We start from the raw sequence: 15,729 nt of genomic DNA on the forward strand, positions 1-15,729 counted from the left end.
GGGACATTCTCAGCTGCCATCTGCCCTGAACAATGTGAACCATGATTCATCCGTGAAGCGCACACCTCTCCAACGTGCCAGACGCCATCGAATGTGAGCATTTGCCCACACAAGTCTGTTACGGCGACGAGCTGGAGTCAGGTCAAGACCCCGATGAGGACGACGGGCATGCAGTTGAGCGTCCCTGAGACGGTTTCTGACAGTTTGTGCAGAAATTGTTTGGTTGTGCAAACCAATTGTTCCAGCAGCTGTCTGGGTGGCTGGTCTCAGACGATCTTGGAGGTGAACCTGCTGGATGTGGAGGTCCTGGGCTGGTGTGGTTACACGAGGTCTGCGGTTGTGAGGCCGGTTGGATGTGCTGCCATATTCTCTGAAACGCCTGTGGTGACGGCTTATGGTTGAGAAATGAACATTCAATGCACGGGCGACAGATCTGGTTGACATTCCTGCTGTCAGCATGCCAATTGCACGCTCCCTCATTGCTTGTGGCATCTGTGGCATTTTGCTGTGAGACAAAACTGCACATTCCAGGGTGGCCTTTTGTTGTGGGCAGTCTGAGGTACACCTGTGCACTACTCATGATGTCAGATCAGCATCATGATGTGGCACACCTGTGAGGTGGGATGGATTATCTCAATATAGCAGATGTGCCCACTACCACACATTTGGACTGATTTGTGACCACTGTTTGGGAGGGATGGTTATATTGTGTATCTGGGATGAATTTTAGGTCTCTACGTCCATCCCATGGGGAATGGGAGCAGTAACAAAGGTGTTGCGTTTATATTTTTGTTGAGTGTAACTAGTCACAGAACTGATAACTCTGAAGAAAAGAAGGATACTAAAACTACAAAAGCAATCTAGGGAGTTACCCTTGTACTGCATATGACAGCAACAACTGGTTTTATCCATTGTTGGCTAGCTGCACTGAAACAGGAGAATCCACCTGTCAGTGGGAGTTTTGTAGAACTATAAATGAGGACTGTGTTGGGGAAAGCCTCTGGTGCATTTGTGGCTCACTGGAGTCAGACACTGTCCCCTTTGTGTTTGATATTTTCTTGTGGGGATGGGTTGACAGACATAGCGGTGCAATCAGCTGGTAGAGCAGAGCTCCACAAAATATGATCACAACTATTTTGTGCAATTTTACAGTGTAATTTAACCCCCAGTTTTCACTGTTCAGTTATTCTTTTAACAAACACTTCCAAACTGTTTACAAAAGGTTACAAGGAAGTTTCCAAATAAAGTGGACTCAATGTAACTATAATATCTATGACATCAATGTAGTCAAAAGATCAAATCTGCACACACGCACACAGAGTGGAGCAGTCACGTTGGGGAAAACCTAGAAGGAAAAAAACAACTTTTAGCTTAAAAATAGAACTTCTAATCTCAAGCTCAGTCCTGCACTTGTATTCCATACATACACTGTGAGGTTTTGGACGAGATGAGTGAAAAACAATTCCTGGGAATTATTAGTGGGACATGAAAAATCCTGTCTGAAGCTCTCAGGAAAAGGGGCCTGTTCAAAACAATTAATGAGCTTGACCCTTCTAAGGGTTTGAAATACAGTTAAGTACGGGCAAAGGATGAATGCTGCACACAAGTGATGCTGACTGAGCACAAAAACAGAAGAGACAACATGAGAGAAGCAGCGAACAAAAAATGATGTAATCCGTTTTACTTAAAGGTGACACAGTTTCAAGCTTTGACAGGCGGGACATTATTTGGTTTTGGAAAACTGACCTTCAAGTTTCAAACAGGATGTTGGGAAATCTCATTTATTTGTAACAAAGCATTTTGTTTCCTGAAAACACTCAGCACAGAGGCAATGATTGCCATTAGGTTGTAAACTCCATGTAGACAAGGAATCTCATATGTGATGCAAAGAAATTTAAATAAATCTTATTACAAGATAAACCAAAACTTGACAACGTCTCGTCATCACAGGTCATTAGTAGCACATTTGGCACAGAATCTGCACTTGAATACTTAAATTAGTCCATTCAGTCTTTTTATAAACACTTTTCATTCCGTTCATAAATTTCTCATCGTCCGTCAGCGCCTGACGTCAGCCTCACGAATCCACAGATCGCAACAGGGTCCCTGAAGTTGTCGGTATGCTGGAAAGAAAGAAAGCATTCATTAAAATCAGTGGGATCAGACGAAAACATGACTCGAGTTAGGCGGAAAACAAGTCAGATTGTTTTGGACGTTAAAGAAAAGGAACCACACTTCAAGACAGACGTAATTTTAAAGATCAAGAGTTGTTAAAACTGTTTGACAGTAACACGCACACATTAGTGACCATAAAGACTAATAATCCTGTAAATAGACCAAATGGGAAAAAGGAAACCTTTGGGAAAGGCAGAACACCATCATACATTTTGGATCTGTTACCACCAAACACCAAATCTTTCTAGAAAAGTGAAATTGGAAATGTCAGATGATGCCATTTGTTGGTACATCACAAAGAACTTCATCTGATTAGAGTAGTTTCGTGATAATAAAACTACACATTAAATGTAATATGAGGTGATCCATTTATAAGAGGTTAACACATGAAAGTGTTATAAACTTAAACTCCTGTCTTTGAATTGTTTTTTCTACAGCCCTTTAAATTTGGCCTGTATAAGCTATACTAGCAAATTTTTAAGCTAATTATCGCTCAACTGAATGTGAGATTATTTTGAAATTCCACATTGCTGAAGTCATAGTACCAGATACTTGACCTAAAAAAGTTTTGAAAGACACAGGTCTAGTCTCCCTGGACTTTTTTCAGAGAAATCAAAGACGGTCGGATTGGGAGTTTCTTAAATTTAGTCCAGTTACTGAAATACGATTGAGAGCAGCTGTATTTAATGCCTTAACAGGTGGTTAAACTGACCTACTAAGATAAAGGTAAGGAAAGGAGGTAAAAAGCATCCAGTCGTATTACCTCTCTACCAGCTCTGCGCCAACAATGTCATAAATGTGGTATTTCATATGGAATTTCACTTGTGAATTCGTCCGCCGCTCCTCGATTTCTGCCTTTAAGACTTCGCCGTATTTGGACTTCTTAACCATGCTGAGCACTGCTTTACGGCCTAACGGCAAAATGAGAACAAAGACATTAATGGGTGTCGTAACTAAAGGAAATCGCTGTTACGATTCAATCAAGTGAGATTCAACACCAACCTTTTATGAAGTACTTTGTGAATTTGCCAGAGTTGGGAATGGAAAGCCACCAGCTGCCTGCATCCCTCACAGTCAGGACCCCAGACTTAACCAGCTGCCTGTGTGTGGGGAGAAAACAGATTCTGAGTTGATCTTTATCTTTCAGAATGGCCAAGTCAGAGGTTACACATTCATTCAATAATGCCAAGCACAAAGTTATGGAAATCGGTAAAAACAGCTTTAATGCCACAGAAAATGTTATTCTCTGCTACCCCTTTAAATAAATGTCAAACTCTTTCAGTCATTGTCAGCAGTGTTGCTTTACTTTTTATTTATCTAGGAAGTTAAATGTTAAACTATGTCCAAGATAGAAGGTTTGGGAATGATAAAGCTAAATAATAAACGCATGCAATATATGGGTGTCTTTCATACGTTATCTCAGAGTCTGTGAAGAGAAACTCCTTCAGCATTTTGTCTTTCGTGAAGCTCAGATCTGTGCAAGCGGACACCACTTTCTCCAAGAACCTCTCCACGGTGGCTCTTGTGGTTTTGCCCTCCTCTCCCGCCAGCACTTTGGCCTTGTAGTCAGAAGTAAAAACCAGCCCAAAGGCTTCTGCGTCGAACCCGAGCTGGAACATCAGCAGATCTCCTCGTTCACGCATCTTATTCTGTTACCGATGACAGCAACGAGTTGTATTTCACATCTGAATCTGCAGAAATGATTACACATACATTTCTAACACTTAAAATCCACCTTACCACCTCCTTGTCCACCAAAGTCTTGTCACTGTGTAAGCTGTAGAGCTGGTGCTTCAGCACAATTTGAGGCAGTGCATCATTGAAGAGCTTTCTGGGAAATAGGGTCATGAGGTACTCCAGACTGGATTTAATGTCAGCTGGTCCTTTTAAAGTGAAGAAATGACAGTGTGAACTTCAAATGAAGAGTTTTTTGATCACGTTATTGTAGATTTTTTAGGAGTCACACCCACCATCTTCAGCAGCAGTAGCTCCAAATTGTTCTGTGCCATTTCTTCTCTTCTTCAGATTGAAAGCGTCTGAAATCAGAGCCCGTTTCCTGCTCATACCTGAAGGAGAAATTTGCACCTGTTCACTCCAAGATGCTGCTTTTCTCGCTACACAACGCAGAGCCTATTAAAAGACCTTTAAATGGTCAATCATATCATTATTTCCTACTAATTAAGAATAATGCCCCACAGTCAAGATCCACTCCTTTGCCAATTTCTGATGAATGAATTATAAGACATAATCTCATATTTTCCATAAAGGTACGCTCAGAAAACAAGTTTTGTTAGGTTAAAAACACTACACCGTTAGCCATGCTAACGCTAGCTCGTTTATCAGCTATTTGAACTCGAAAATAATTTTCGTCCTTACCTGATGAATAAACCCAATAATAATGTTTTTTTTTTTCTTTTACATCACTTTATTCTCTGCCAGAGCCACAAACCAGCCCAACAGCTACAGGGAACTGCTACAACTCTTCTTTTCACGGATATTTACAGTGTTTTTAGAGGAAGTGTCGCCGCTAACACCGAGCAGCGGATTGGATGGAAAACTGCACACGGAAGTGGCGTTAGCTTGTTGTTAGCGTGTGAGACTAGTTAGCTGTCTCGCTACAAAAACAAGGCAGCGTTTTTCTAACTCAGCTACTTCTTGGTTTTAGTCGGTAAAGATGCAACAAACGTATGTTTGTTGTTCCTGTGCCAAGTCTGTTATTTTATTTCCTCTGACATAATATAAACAGGGAACTTCTAACGTTAGCTTAGCAACCTCTGCTCGCTGTGCTGTAAAGAGGTAGGTTATCACTTACTTACGTCTTATTTATTCATGAAAGTACTCTTTAGTTTTCGTAGTGGGGTTAGTAAGAGCGGTATTAGGAAACCTTTGTTAATTTTAAACATGCATTTAATTGAGAAACAGTGCAGACACACGCCAGACATTACCTGCCTCTTTTCCATTCAACATTCAACACATAAACTGTTATAAGCACATCAGGCGGTTCTAGGTCCAGATATGCTGCATTTAAACTTAAACTAATTCATTGTTTGTGTACAATTTGTTACAGAGAGGAAAGAACACATTTCTAATTTTAAATATGCAGCACTGTGCAAAAGTCTTCAGCCACCCCATCATGTCTTTATATTTTGGTAGGAAAATGTGGAACCGGTGCAGCGATTTATCAAAACATGTTCAAGCATACAAGAGTATAAAGTATATAAGGCAAAAACAACTTTGTACAGTTCTAACGATCTTGAAAGCCAATATTTGGTTTGACCACATTTATTCTTCAACGCAGCCTGAACTCTGTTAGCAAAGCTTTCCTGTCATTTCTTTAAGCAGTCTTCAGGAATAGTTTTCCAGGCTTCTTGAAGGACATCCAAAGCTCTTCTTTGGATGTTTGATGCAAACCGATTATAAGGACACAGCTTATAATCGGTTCTTTGCAAAGTTGCCTGTTATATTTTTAAAAGTTAGCTAAAGAATATGCACATATGCATTAACCCTAACCTAACTTATCCCTGAAAAAATTGCACTTAAAGAACAAAAACTCATAAATTCTTTCTGTCCAGCTATGGACCCCCACAGATCCAGCATCAGCTGTCACAGCCATCAGTCCTCGTACAAAAGACAAAGAGACGACAGTGGCAGAAGTCCTCGTGAGAATAAACACTTCAGAACGAACACACAGCACCAGTATCGGTCTGAGTCGGCTCTGGGTCAAAACCCTTTGAGCTGCAGGACTTTAAGCACGAGAAGAGAGCTTTATGAAAGAGACTTTCCTGTTTACAAACAGCCTGTGGAAGTGGGATGTTTTTCCCTCGACTCTGAGCGTAGATTCTTCAACGACAGCAGGCAGATGAGGTACTACGTGGAGCCTGACAGGAATCCAAATTTCAACCTGAGGGATGGATACAGGGATCGCTTTATAAAAAGAGACGACAGTGTGAAGGAGAGGCTGGACCATATTCTCCGGTGGATTGTAGCCAATAAATCAAAGATTAACCCAACAGGGGCAGCAGCCTCACCTCGGTAAGTGTAGCTGTGAGGTTCCTGTTTTTATTGTATTTCTCTTCAGGTGATCAAGTAGGTCCCACACAGAGAGAGAGAGAGAGATAAACATTATTGATCTCTAACCACAACAACAGTTCCTACTGGACATGTATTCTTTGATCAACCTCTACTCTTTCCAGCGCTTTAGATGTCGACTTTGTGACATGGCGGGGCCACCTAACTAAGCTGCTGACCACTCCTTATGAGACAAGGGAAGGCTGGTTGTTAGCAGTCACCAGGTTCAGGGGCACATTTTACATCAGTGAGGTGGAAACGGAAGCTGCTCGCAGGGAACGGGAGAACCGCACCGAGAGGCATGAAGAGATGATGTACTGGGGATACAAGTTTGAGCAATACACATGTGCAGGTAGGTGGGTTTATGTAGTACCTTATTTTTCCTTTTTTTTTTTTTTTTTTTTGAAACTTTGGGTACTGATTTAAACTGCCTTACCCACAGCTGATGATTCACAGGCATACCTCATAATCAACTGGTTTTATATTCAGTCCATTTGTGCCTGGGAAGCACAACATGTGAGATTTCCACTATGGGGAAAAATGCTAATGGTATAATAAAAAACCCCAAACAAAAACAGTACTTTTGCCTCACAAAAAGAAGGTGCAGGTTTGATTTCACCGGCTGTTTTCGTGTGAGCTTTGCTGCCTGTGTGGGTTCTCTCCAGGCACGCTAATTTACTGGGATTTTCCCACATAACCATCTCTAGGGTTTACAGAGACTGGTTTGAAAAGAGGAAACATCCAGTCAGTGGCAGTTCTCAGGGTGAAAATTCCTCATTGGTACCAAAGATCAAAGAGAGACTGCTTGGAACTGATAGGAAGGCAAGAGTAACTCAAACAACCACTTAGTACAATCGAGGTAATCAGAAGACCACACCAGGTGCAACTCCTGTCAGCTAAGAAAAGGAAACTGAAGCTATAATTCATCCAAGCTCAACAAAACTGGACAATAGAAGACTAGAAAAATGTTTCCTGGCTGATGATTCTTGGTTTGTGCTGCACTGGTAATGGCAGAATTGGGGATAAACAACAGGAAAACACAGATCCATGCTGCTTTGTGTCAGCAGTCCAGGCTGCTGGGTCCCTTAGTACCAGTTGAGCATCATTTACATGACACAGCCTGAGTATTGTTGCTGATTATGTTCATCCCTTTATGACCACAGTGCCTATCTTTTGATGGCCGCTTCCAGCAGCTGTCCTTTTAAAAAGTTATCTTCATGTCTTTATGTAATTGAAGAACTCGAGTAACAGCAAAGACTCGTAAATGCAGTATGATTGTTGATCTTACCACGATTAATTAAAATTACTACACTCTATAAAAATGTAATGTGATTATTATAATGCCCAACACTGACTTCAAATCATTATTTTTTCTGTACATATCCGTGTGTCCCTTATATTAGATATGAAAACTAAACCTAGCACAGTGCTTTCAGTGGTAAAGTTTCACCTTTGTCTCTCCTGTAGACAATACCCACAGTCTACCTGACCCTGGTGGAGTGGTTAACACCAACGAGGCCTTCTGCACTGTGGTGCAAACTCGGCTCGCGGATCACAGACTGCTGTTCTCCGGCGAGGTGGACTGTCGAGATAAAGATCCCAAAGCTCCGGCTGCTCCTGCCTGTTACGTGGAGCTGAAGACCTCTGCAGAGATCTGCACCCCCAAACAGCGCAGCAACTTCCACAGGTACAGGATAAAGTAAAGCCTCATAATTTTCACGTTGTGTGGTTGGCTGGATGGTAACGCTTTTATTTTGGCGCTCCTCAGGTTCAAACTGCTTAAGTGGTGGGCCCAGTCTTTTCTCCCGGGAGTCCCTAGAGTGGTGGCAGGTTTCCGAGATCAGGAAGGTGTCGTTGTTTCCGTGGAGACCTTTCACATTTCTAAGATCTCCCATCTCATCAAGGTAAAGCAATAAATAACTCGTGATTTAAAAACATCTGGCAGCACACCATGAGCACACTTCATGAGCCTTCTGTACATCTTTTAAACAGAACGAGTATAACTGCTGGAAGCCGACAGTATGCATGAACTTTTGCTGCGATTTCCTGTCTTTTGTGAAGCGTGTAGTTACCGAAGACAGTCCTAGGTGAGCTATAATAAGACTTTTAAAATATTCTGGTTTGGGGTAAATACATGTTAATCTCTTTCTGTTGTCATTTCAGAGTGGTGTACCTGTTCTCCTGGGATCCCTACAAAGATGTCACCTACTCTGCCCACAGAGACTCTCAGTATTGCTTCCTGCCACACTGGTATGTTGAGGAGATGACGAGAAGTGAAGACTCCCAATATGAGCCTAAAGCATAATTTATACTTCTGCACTGAAGTCTGAAAGCCTGGAGTTGATTCATTCCCTTCCAGTCAATTAGAAGAGGAGGAAACAGGCCAATCACAGTTGTTTTGAGGAAGGGAGGTGCATGTCAGCATAGGATATTGTGACGTAAGATTTAACCCTACGTATGGCTCTGATAAACTGAATTGCAGAAGTATAAATTCCACCTGAGGCATGGTCACGAATGCATCATTATCCTGTAGACCTCCAGTGGAGGACATTTAACGTGGTAAACATTTGCATGAGCTCACCAATCACTACTCAGTCTTCTGGGGGGGATTCTTTTATTTTATTTTTTTAAAGCAGTGATGAACTACATTTTATCTGGCATGTAATGATCTAAACAAAACACAATTAAAGAAATCAGTATTGTTTCTCAATCTTTTTTTATTCCCTGGTTATAACAATAATTTACAACCCACAAACAGTGTTATATTTATTTAAACAAAATTAGAAAATCTGTGTTGTGTTTTTTTTGTTGTTGTAAATGAGTCAAGATGATATCAAATAAGAACTGGATGTAAACAAAGTTCATTTTGTAAAATATAAAAAGCAAAATTGTAAAGCTTTAATCAAAAAAAAAAACAAAAAACCAAACAGTTGGAGCTGTTTTTCCTAACTGCTACCAAATATAAGTGACAACTGGCAGAGGAGCTGAAATCTGGTAAATGTGTCACTTGGCTAGAGTATTGATAGAACAACAAAAGGTCTAAAGGCTGCGGTGTTAAAGGGAAGCGCCTCTCTTGGTTATAACCAAGACGTAAAGAGAGAAAAACCAGTTTAACAACAACAGCAGCAGGAGGAGTGGATCAACTGTCAACCGGCATCAAGTTGAAAGGCAGCATTAACTGTCATTTACCACATCAGAGAGAGAGAAAGTACTGTGACAAATACTGTGAATCACTGCGATCCCCGACAAGTTTACACTACTCGCAGGGAACTGATAGACATAATGGAAGACATCTGTGTGAAAGAAAAAGAGCGCACGTCGAACACTGCGATATTGAAAACAGTAGAAAAAACTCAGTGCATCAAGTGTTTGTGTAGATCAACAGTCACTGAATAACTTACAAACGAGTGACAAAAAAAAGAATTAAACCATCGACAAGCATCAAAATGAAAAAGTGCCAAAACCTGCAGCTCTTTAGAGTGAGACTGGCTTCAAAAGAGTCAAAACCCTATAACCTTTGATGTTAAAATGCCCAGCTTTACAACAAAAATAAATGTGTTTGCAACCTGATACAGTTTCTTTTTGTCTTTATAACCTGTTAGCCCCAGTCCACATGGTTGCTTTCTTATCTAAACTTTACAAAAGCTCAAAAGTAAAAGGTGTGGCTACGCTGACTTACAGGTACATGCCGACACAGATGTCTGCTCAGCTTAACCAGTTTTTGTAGCATTGGTGTCTTTTGTCGTGTAATAATCTCACCAGTAGTAAACTATCAAAGAAGCTTGTGTTCCAGTCTTGCCACAGAGTCATCCATAAATAGTCACTTCTGGCTCATAAACCCTCCAAAACTTGATAACAACAACATTTTAGCAGCCAAAACCTTAAAATGCAGAGTACAAAGCTAATCAGTAGTTGATAGTGGATCCATCCACGTTTTATATTCAGTCTATGGGGGAAACAAACCTCTAATTCCTGCAGTGAGGAAATATTATACTCTGACTGGTTTCATGAATCAGAAGCTACAGCTTTTGCAGTCACAAGACCACAAAACAAGCTAATTTGAGAGAAATTTGTGTGTAGGTGTTAGTTGGTGTACTCCACCACCAGCAACATAATGAGGGTGTGTCTTTTGGAAGAATACTGTTTATCTTTGTAGGTCCAAAGACTTTAAGAATACATGCTGAGGTGCACTGATGCTGTGGACGCACAACTAAGATTTTAGCTTGTTTTTTTCCTTTAATTTGTCACTCGTCTGTATGTCAGTTCATACAGTTTCTTTTTCATAATGCATTACAATCAGAGGCACTTGCTACCTACAACTACTGCAGCATGTGCAGACACATACACTGTGCTTTTCCCTCAATTTATATTAAATTAATTTAATGAGGTTTCCATCTTGCAGGATTTCACAACTGGATAAATTCACAGTTAAAAGCTTAAGTGTATGTAAAGAATGGCCCAGTGGTTTAGATTAAGGCAGCAGTAAACTTATCATCACGTGCAATAAAGCTCAAATGTTAAGACAAAAGTCTTAAATTGAAATACACTTTTTCAAATTCATATGAAAATGTAAATGTAAAGACAAATATCATTCATCTCCTATAGTGAAATATGAAACTACAGCAGACTCATGACAAAAACTCGGACCAGGGGAAAGCAGCTAGTCTGGCCCATTGATTTGAACCAGTAATTTCTTAAAGAGCATGTATATTTCCACGAGAGCTGTATCAGTCTTTCAGTGCAGCCAACATCTCTCAGAAAGAGGCCAAACAGGTGTATTTGTGTTCTTTTGCCTAAACGGGTTTTTTTTGTTGGTTTTTTTTTAAATCATCACCTGACAGAGTTTTATTTTTTAACAGTAGAAAGTTCAGCTCTTTGAAAGGTGTTCTTTTCAAACAGTTACTCAATACAGGACCTGTTTAACTCACCTCACACTAGAAGATATTATACAGCAAACCAAACTAATAAATAATGTCTGTATGTTTTTCTTTGTCACATAAACTCAGTTAACTTTAGTCCCTGCAGGACCATGCTTAACCAAGAGAAATGCACCAGTGGAGAGGATGTGTATGCACAGATGTTCACAGTTAGAGGTTAACAATAGCAATAATTAAACCCCCCTCTGGTTTTGTTATATAATTTGGGAATGGAATAGGAATGTGGGGCTCCCAAAGCACCATTGCGGGCTCATATTATCGTGCCTATGCGACAGAAACAATTCATAATGTTAGTAATAGCATCAGCAGGCTTTAAAACCTACTGAGGATGAGTGCACTGACGGTTTGCTGTGTTCAGGTAGCAGTCTTCAGTGCTTCAGTTTCTTGTTCATCCCCATGAGTCTGAAGGTCACTGCAGCGATCTTCTCATACACAACAAACATGAGTGCAGCCGTCAGTACCGTCTGTAGCAGCTTGGCCTCCAGGCCTTTGTACAAACCGAGAGCACCGTGCTTCCTGCGATAAACACGGGTATACAACTGTGACCACTGCTACATATTCACACATGTGCTTGTTGTGAGTCGAGTGACTAGATAGTGTAATTTTAGAGATGCTGCACTCACTTTATCCGGTCCATGAGCAGGAACAAAATGTTAGAAAGGCTCCCCATCACACCACCACCCTCGGCGTCACTTGTATACTGGCCAAACTGATGAAAAAGCATAAAACAAGTGATGCATGTGTAGTAAAGATTAAATATCATTTACCAGTCATGCATATTTGCATCGAGTGTTTGATGGTATTAACCATATAAAGATGCTCTGGTTTCTCTAAATTTTTCTATTAATACACACTCACCGGCCACTTTGTTTAAACCGGTTCATCTGCTGATCAATAGAAATATCTAATCATCCAATCACATTGCAGCAACTCAGCTAATTTAGTGATATAGTGAAGTTGCTGCTGAGCATCAGAATGGGAAAGAAATGTGATATAAGTGAATGTAGCTTGGTTTTTGGTAGCAGGCGTTCTTATCTACTGGGACCGGATCAGAATTTTTTTTTCCCCTAATAAAGTTTCTGAGGAGTGTACACAAAATTAAGTCAAATTTACACAATGTTGTGTCCCAGACTCAGCCAGGAGTTCCACTTTAGTTTTTAGTTTTTGAGGAAACATCATTTTGCCCGTGTAAGAGTAATAGACTGCTTTTGGCACACATAAAATTACACAGATACAATTTGTAGTTGTTTTTGTCTGTTTACTGAATTTTCTGTCATTGCAAAAATGTTGAACTTCATCAGCCTAATCTTTGAAAAACAGAATACAGGAATAACATTTTCTGTATTAGAGTATTTACCCTCAGTATGGCCTGAACTGTCTGCAGAGGATACGTGGCAGTGGTAGCGATGGCCTTGGCAATGGCTCCAATGAGAAAAATCTTTGCTGAGGATATCTGTGGTAAAAGACGAAAGTTCACAGGTCAGGTGACTGATCGCTAGATTGGTCTAAACAGGGTCCCTCCTGATCGCAGCCCTTCAGCTATGGAACGACAGGATGCTGACTGATTAGCTTCAATAAGGCAATATTGCATACATCACTGGTTCCCTTTAAGTCTTCTTACCTTCCTCCCTCCTCTGCCTGCCTTCCTCTTCATGGCCTCATAAATCATGAACTGCACAGCAGGGTTGAGTACGAGGACGAGAGAGGGCAAAGTGCCGTTCCACAGAGTTCCCACCCCCTCGTTGGCTATGATCTGTGAGAAAGCATCTGAAAGAGAAGCAGTGAGGTTTGACAATCACACAGACACAAGACAAGCACGTCAGAAGTTTTGACCTGTTTAACAGATATGAAGCGCTCACCAAATATGCCTCTGTAGTGAGTCTGGTGGAGGTCCTCGTTTCTGAACTTTACCCCCTGCATCTTCAGTCGAGTGTTGACCACCCACATGGGAGTGGTCAGGATCACATTCACCACTCCTACATGAACAAGAGATATTCAAGTTTCTTGAATCCACAAACCAGAGGATAATATCACCATCTTTTGCATACAGTCTATGGGATACATGCATGCAAACGTTTCACACACAAATCCAGGATTCATCCATTCAATCCAGACATCTGTCACACAGTCACTCCCTCCACTTTTGAAAAGTTTGCCTTTTGTGCTACAGGCTTCTCTATTAATTGGACACCTTGCATCCATTTAAGTCTTTCAGACAATTTCCATCAGGTCAGTACTTACCTGACACAATTCCAATGAGCAAGTCTTTCCCAGGTCTGGACTGGCCTGGACCAGATGCCATCAGCTTCTTCAGTGAGTTAAACGTGTAGAAGTAGACAAAATTGGAGCAGCAAAGGCTGGAGATAACTGGGAACCAGCCTCTGTACAGTGACAGACTGGGAGAGGTAGTGATGAGGCATTTGAGTACTGTGTTTTTAGTCATGTGGTCAAAACATCATCCTAAACCATGGATTAGATTACAGCTGCAGCTACCAATTATTTTCATTAACTGTTTATATCTGTGATTACCTTGTTTTGGTTCATAACATTTGATTAAATTATAAATATGGTCAAATAAGAGTAAAACAAGGCTTAACTTGTGTAATTTCTAACCAGAAGCCTCAGTGATTTTAAATTCCAACACTATACGTACAAGCCTTCTTCCTTTGCTATCTCAGCCAGAATGACTGGAGTTGAGTTCGACTTTCTCTTCTCATCCACTGAAAAATAAACACAAATATGCCAGAAATCAGGCAATGAGTCTCTGGACAATGACTTGACACACAAAGATCAGTTTAACTGCATTATCTCAGCTTGTGGAATATAAAAGAGTGGAAGCAGAAAGGCATAACACACCTTTTTATGTCTCATATAGAGCTGAACATGAGCGTGCTTTGCAATAAAAAAAAAAAAAAGACACATGAAACAACAAACAGAAATTGATTGTTTATGAGGTAAAATAAAAACTACATTTATCAGTGCGCTACTCTTTGGGACGCAGTTACGGTTGCTCTATAATGACCCCAGCGTTAAACCTCTTTCAACTCTGCAGCTTATCAGGTGACCTCTGTCCAAGATGATAAAGCCCCCCAGCTCACCCTGGAGTCTGCTTTTGGCCGTGTCCAGAGGAAAGAAGACGGTCATAGCTGTCACACTCCCCTAAAAAGACAATGCACTGCAACATTAACATCCATACTGACACCTGAAAACACAACATCTAACACCATTGTTCAGCTTAAAGTGGTTTCTTCAACACCATGCATTCTGCTATTAGAAGGATAATACCCCAACCCCCATAAAAAACAAATAAATAAGAAACAAAGCTACTCACCATTGCACCTGCCACAGCATGAACCAGCGTCTCATAGGATAGGAGGCCGACGGCCGAGCCACCGTTGTCGGACATCTCTGCAGGTTCTCCCCGGTCCAACCACACAAGCTAAACACCGGGAAGTAACTGCCGTGAACCCAATGGAAGATGTCCGGGTTTTCCGAACAGTGGAAACGTTTTAAACAATAATTATTCACAACTTCATGTTATAGGAAGCTGAAAAGCGACAAGAAACAGAAACCAAAGAAGAGAGTGAAAAACTGTCAGATTGGGTTCACTCTCTTCTGGTCGGGGGATAGTTCCTCCCAAGATGCCGCTGATTGGACAGGTTCTTCTTCTTCTTTTGTTGACTCTTCTGCCGGTTCTTTCTTCTTCTTCTGGTTTTGGTAAATCATTAACTTTAGCATAGAATTTATTAGCCACCTACTGGACTGGAAGGAGAAGTGGTGGAAAAACTATATGGGATTTTACAGCACTTATTTGCGGCAGTTCACCACAGCATGTGTGATTTTCCAGATTTTTTCTGACACACCCCCAAAGGGACAGACTTAGATATCATAATCATCTAGATATGACAACACACGGTCTAAGAGACTTACACTAATGCTTTTTTAGTACACTTATGTAAAATACACATGCTGGACTGTATCTGGGCTTGTACGCATACACTTCTGTTTCATGTTACTTCACATCAACAGTTTCTCCAATTCATTTCATGGAGAAATTTCTCTTTTTAACGCTAAGCTCTAAGGACGAGCTCCCATGATGAATATAATATCTTGTAAAAAGAAAACTATCCTGCAATATTATTTTGAACCTAAACAAGTAGCAAAATTAGAACATGTGACTAATCAGCCGTTTTTTAAAAAGTAAAGAAAACAACTGAATTGCATGTTTAAAAAAATGAACGTGTACCTTGATTAAATATATCCATCTTGCTAAAACTGTTTACAAACAAAACAATAAATGAATTTATCAAGAAAATAGATTAACACATGATTTAAATAATCACAAGCTGTTTGCAATAATTAATAATAAAAAATACTTTATTTTTCCTGTTTTTTAGTACAGTTGATACTTTAAGTATAGTGTGTTATTTTTACTTTTCCTGTAATTAATGACCCAATCAAGCATGTCTGTCAAGATTTTAACAATATCTAATTAGATTAGATGGATAAATAGATATATAAATAGAATAGAGCAATAATTTGTTAATAA

The 15,729-nt window shown here is 40.4% G+C and overlaps 3 protein-coding genes across 3 annotated transcripts; 1 reads left to right on the top strand and 2 right to left on the bottom strand.

Annotated features, from left to right (window-relative positions):
* Window positions 1-1,652: 1,652 nt before the first annotated feature.
* On the bottom strand, window positions 1,653-4,699 carry LOC101484530 (winged helix repair factor 1). Its single transcript, XM_004558308.4, has 7 exons — window positions 4,552-4,699; window positions 4,146-4,241; window positions 3,916-4,058; window positions 3,589-3,824; window positions 3,178-3,275; window positions 2,939-3,086; window positions 1,653-2,123 (listed from the first exon to the last, which is right to left on the bottom strand). Exons 2-7 carry the CDS (start codon window positions 4,237-4,239, stop codon window positions 2,078-2,080), a joined length of 765 nt encoding a protein of 254 aa, XP_004558365.1. The 5' UTR covers window positions 4,240-4,241; window positions 4,552-4,699; the 3' UTR covers window positions 1,653-2,077.
* A 43-nt stretch (window positions 4,700-4,742) lies between these two features.
* dxo (decapping exoribonuclease) lies at window positions 4,743-9,671 on the top strand. Its single transcript, XM_012921118.3, has 7 exons — window positions 4,743-4,971; window positions 5,748-6,207; window positions 6,369-6,595; window positions 7,711-7,930; window positions 8,012-8,147; window positions 8,236-8,330; window positions 8,407-9,671. The coding sequence occupies exons 2-7, from the start codon at window positions 5,750-5,752 to the stop codon at window positions 8,546-8,548; spliced, it is 1,278 nt and encodes a 425-aa protein (XP_012776572.1). The 5' UTR covers window positions 4,743-4,971; window positions 5,748-5,749; the 3' UTR covers window positions 8,549-9,671.
* Window positions 8,846-14,863, bottom strand: slc25a17l (solute carrier family 25 member 17-like). Its single transcript, XM_004558310.3, has 9 exons — window positions 14,512-14,863; window positions 14,279-14,339; window positions 13,834-13,900; window positions 13,422-13,576; window positions 13,040-13,156; window positions 12,802-12,947; window positions 12,538-12,633; window positions 11,804-11,889; window positions 8,846-11,696 (listed from the first exon to the last, which is right to left on the bottom strand). The coding sequence occupies exons 1-9, from the start codon at window positions 14,584-14,586 to the stop codon at window positions 11,549-11,551; spliced, it is 951 nt and encodes a 316-aa protein (XP_004558367.1). The 5' UTR covers window positions 14,587-14,863; the 3' UTR covers window positions 8,846-11,548.
* Between the last annotated feature and the right edge of the window lie 866 nt (window positions 14,864-15,729).

The sequence above is a fragment of the Maylandia zebra genome, linkage group LG4, assembly GCF_041146795.1.
Source record: "Maylandia zebra isolate NMK-2024a linkage group LG4, Mzebra_GT3a, whole genome shotgun sequence".
Taxonomy (NCBI): Eukaryota; Metazoa; Chordata; class Actinopteri; order Cichliformes; family Cichlidae; genus Maylandia; species Maylandia zebra.

Coding starts and splice junctions, on each gene's coding strand:
- slc25a17l (XM_004558310.3), bottom strand. CDS start 14,586: ATGTCCGACAACGGTGGCTCGGCCGTCGGCCTCCTATCCTATGAGACG. Junction 14,340..14,511: donor ATGCTGTGGCAGGTGCAATG/GTGAGTAGCTTT, acceptor TTGTCTTTTTAG/GGGAGTGTGACAGCTATGAC. Junction 12,634..12,801: donor CAGGCAGAGGAGGGAGGAAG/GTAAGAAGACTT, acceptor CTTTTACCACAG/ATATCCTCAGCAAAGATTTT.
- dxo (XM_012921118.3), top strand. CDS start 5,750: ATGGACCCCCACAGATCCAGCATCAGCTGTCACAGCCATCAGTCCTCG. Junction 6,208..6,368: donor GGGGCAGCAGCCTCACCTCG/GTAAGTGTAGCT, acceptor TACTCTTTCCAG/CGCTTTAGATGTCGACTTTG. Junction 7,931..8,011: donor CAGCGCAGCAACTTCCACAG/GTACAGGATAAA, acceptor GGCGCTCCTCAG/GTTCAAACTGCTTAAGTGGT.
- LOC101484530 (XM_004558308.4), bottom strand. CDS start 4,239: ATGAGCAGGAAACGGGCTCTGATTTCAGACGCTTTCAATCTGAAGAAG. Junction 3,825..3,915: donor CTTTGGTGGACAAGGAGGTG/GTAAGGTGGATT, acceptor CATCGGTAACAG/AATAAGATGCGTGAACGAGG. Junction 3,276..3,588: donor TTCACAGACTCTGAGATAAC/GTATGAAAGACA, acceptor CCCCACACACAG/GCAGCTGGTTAAGTCTGGGG.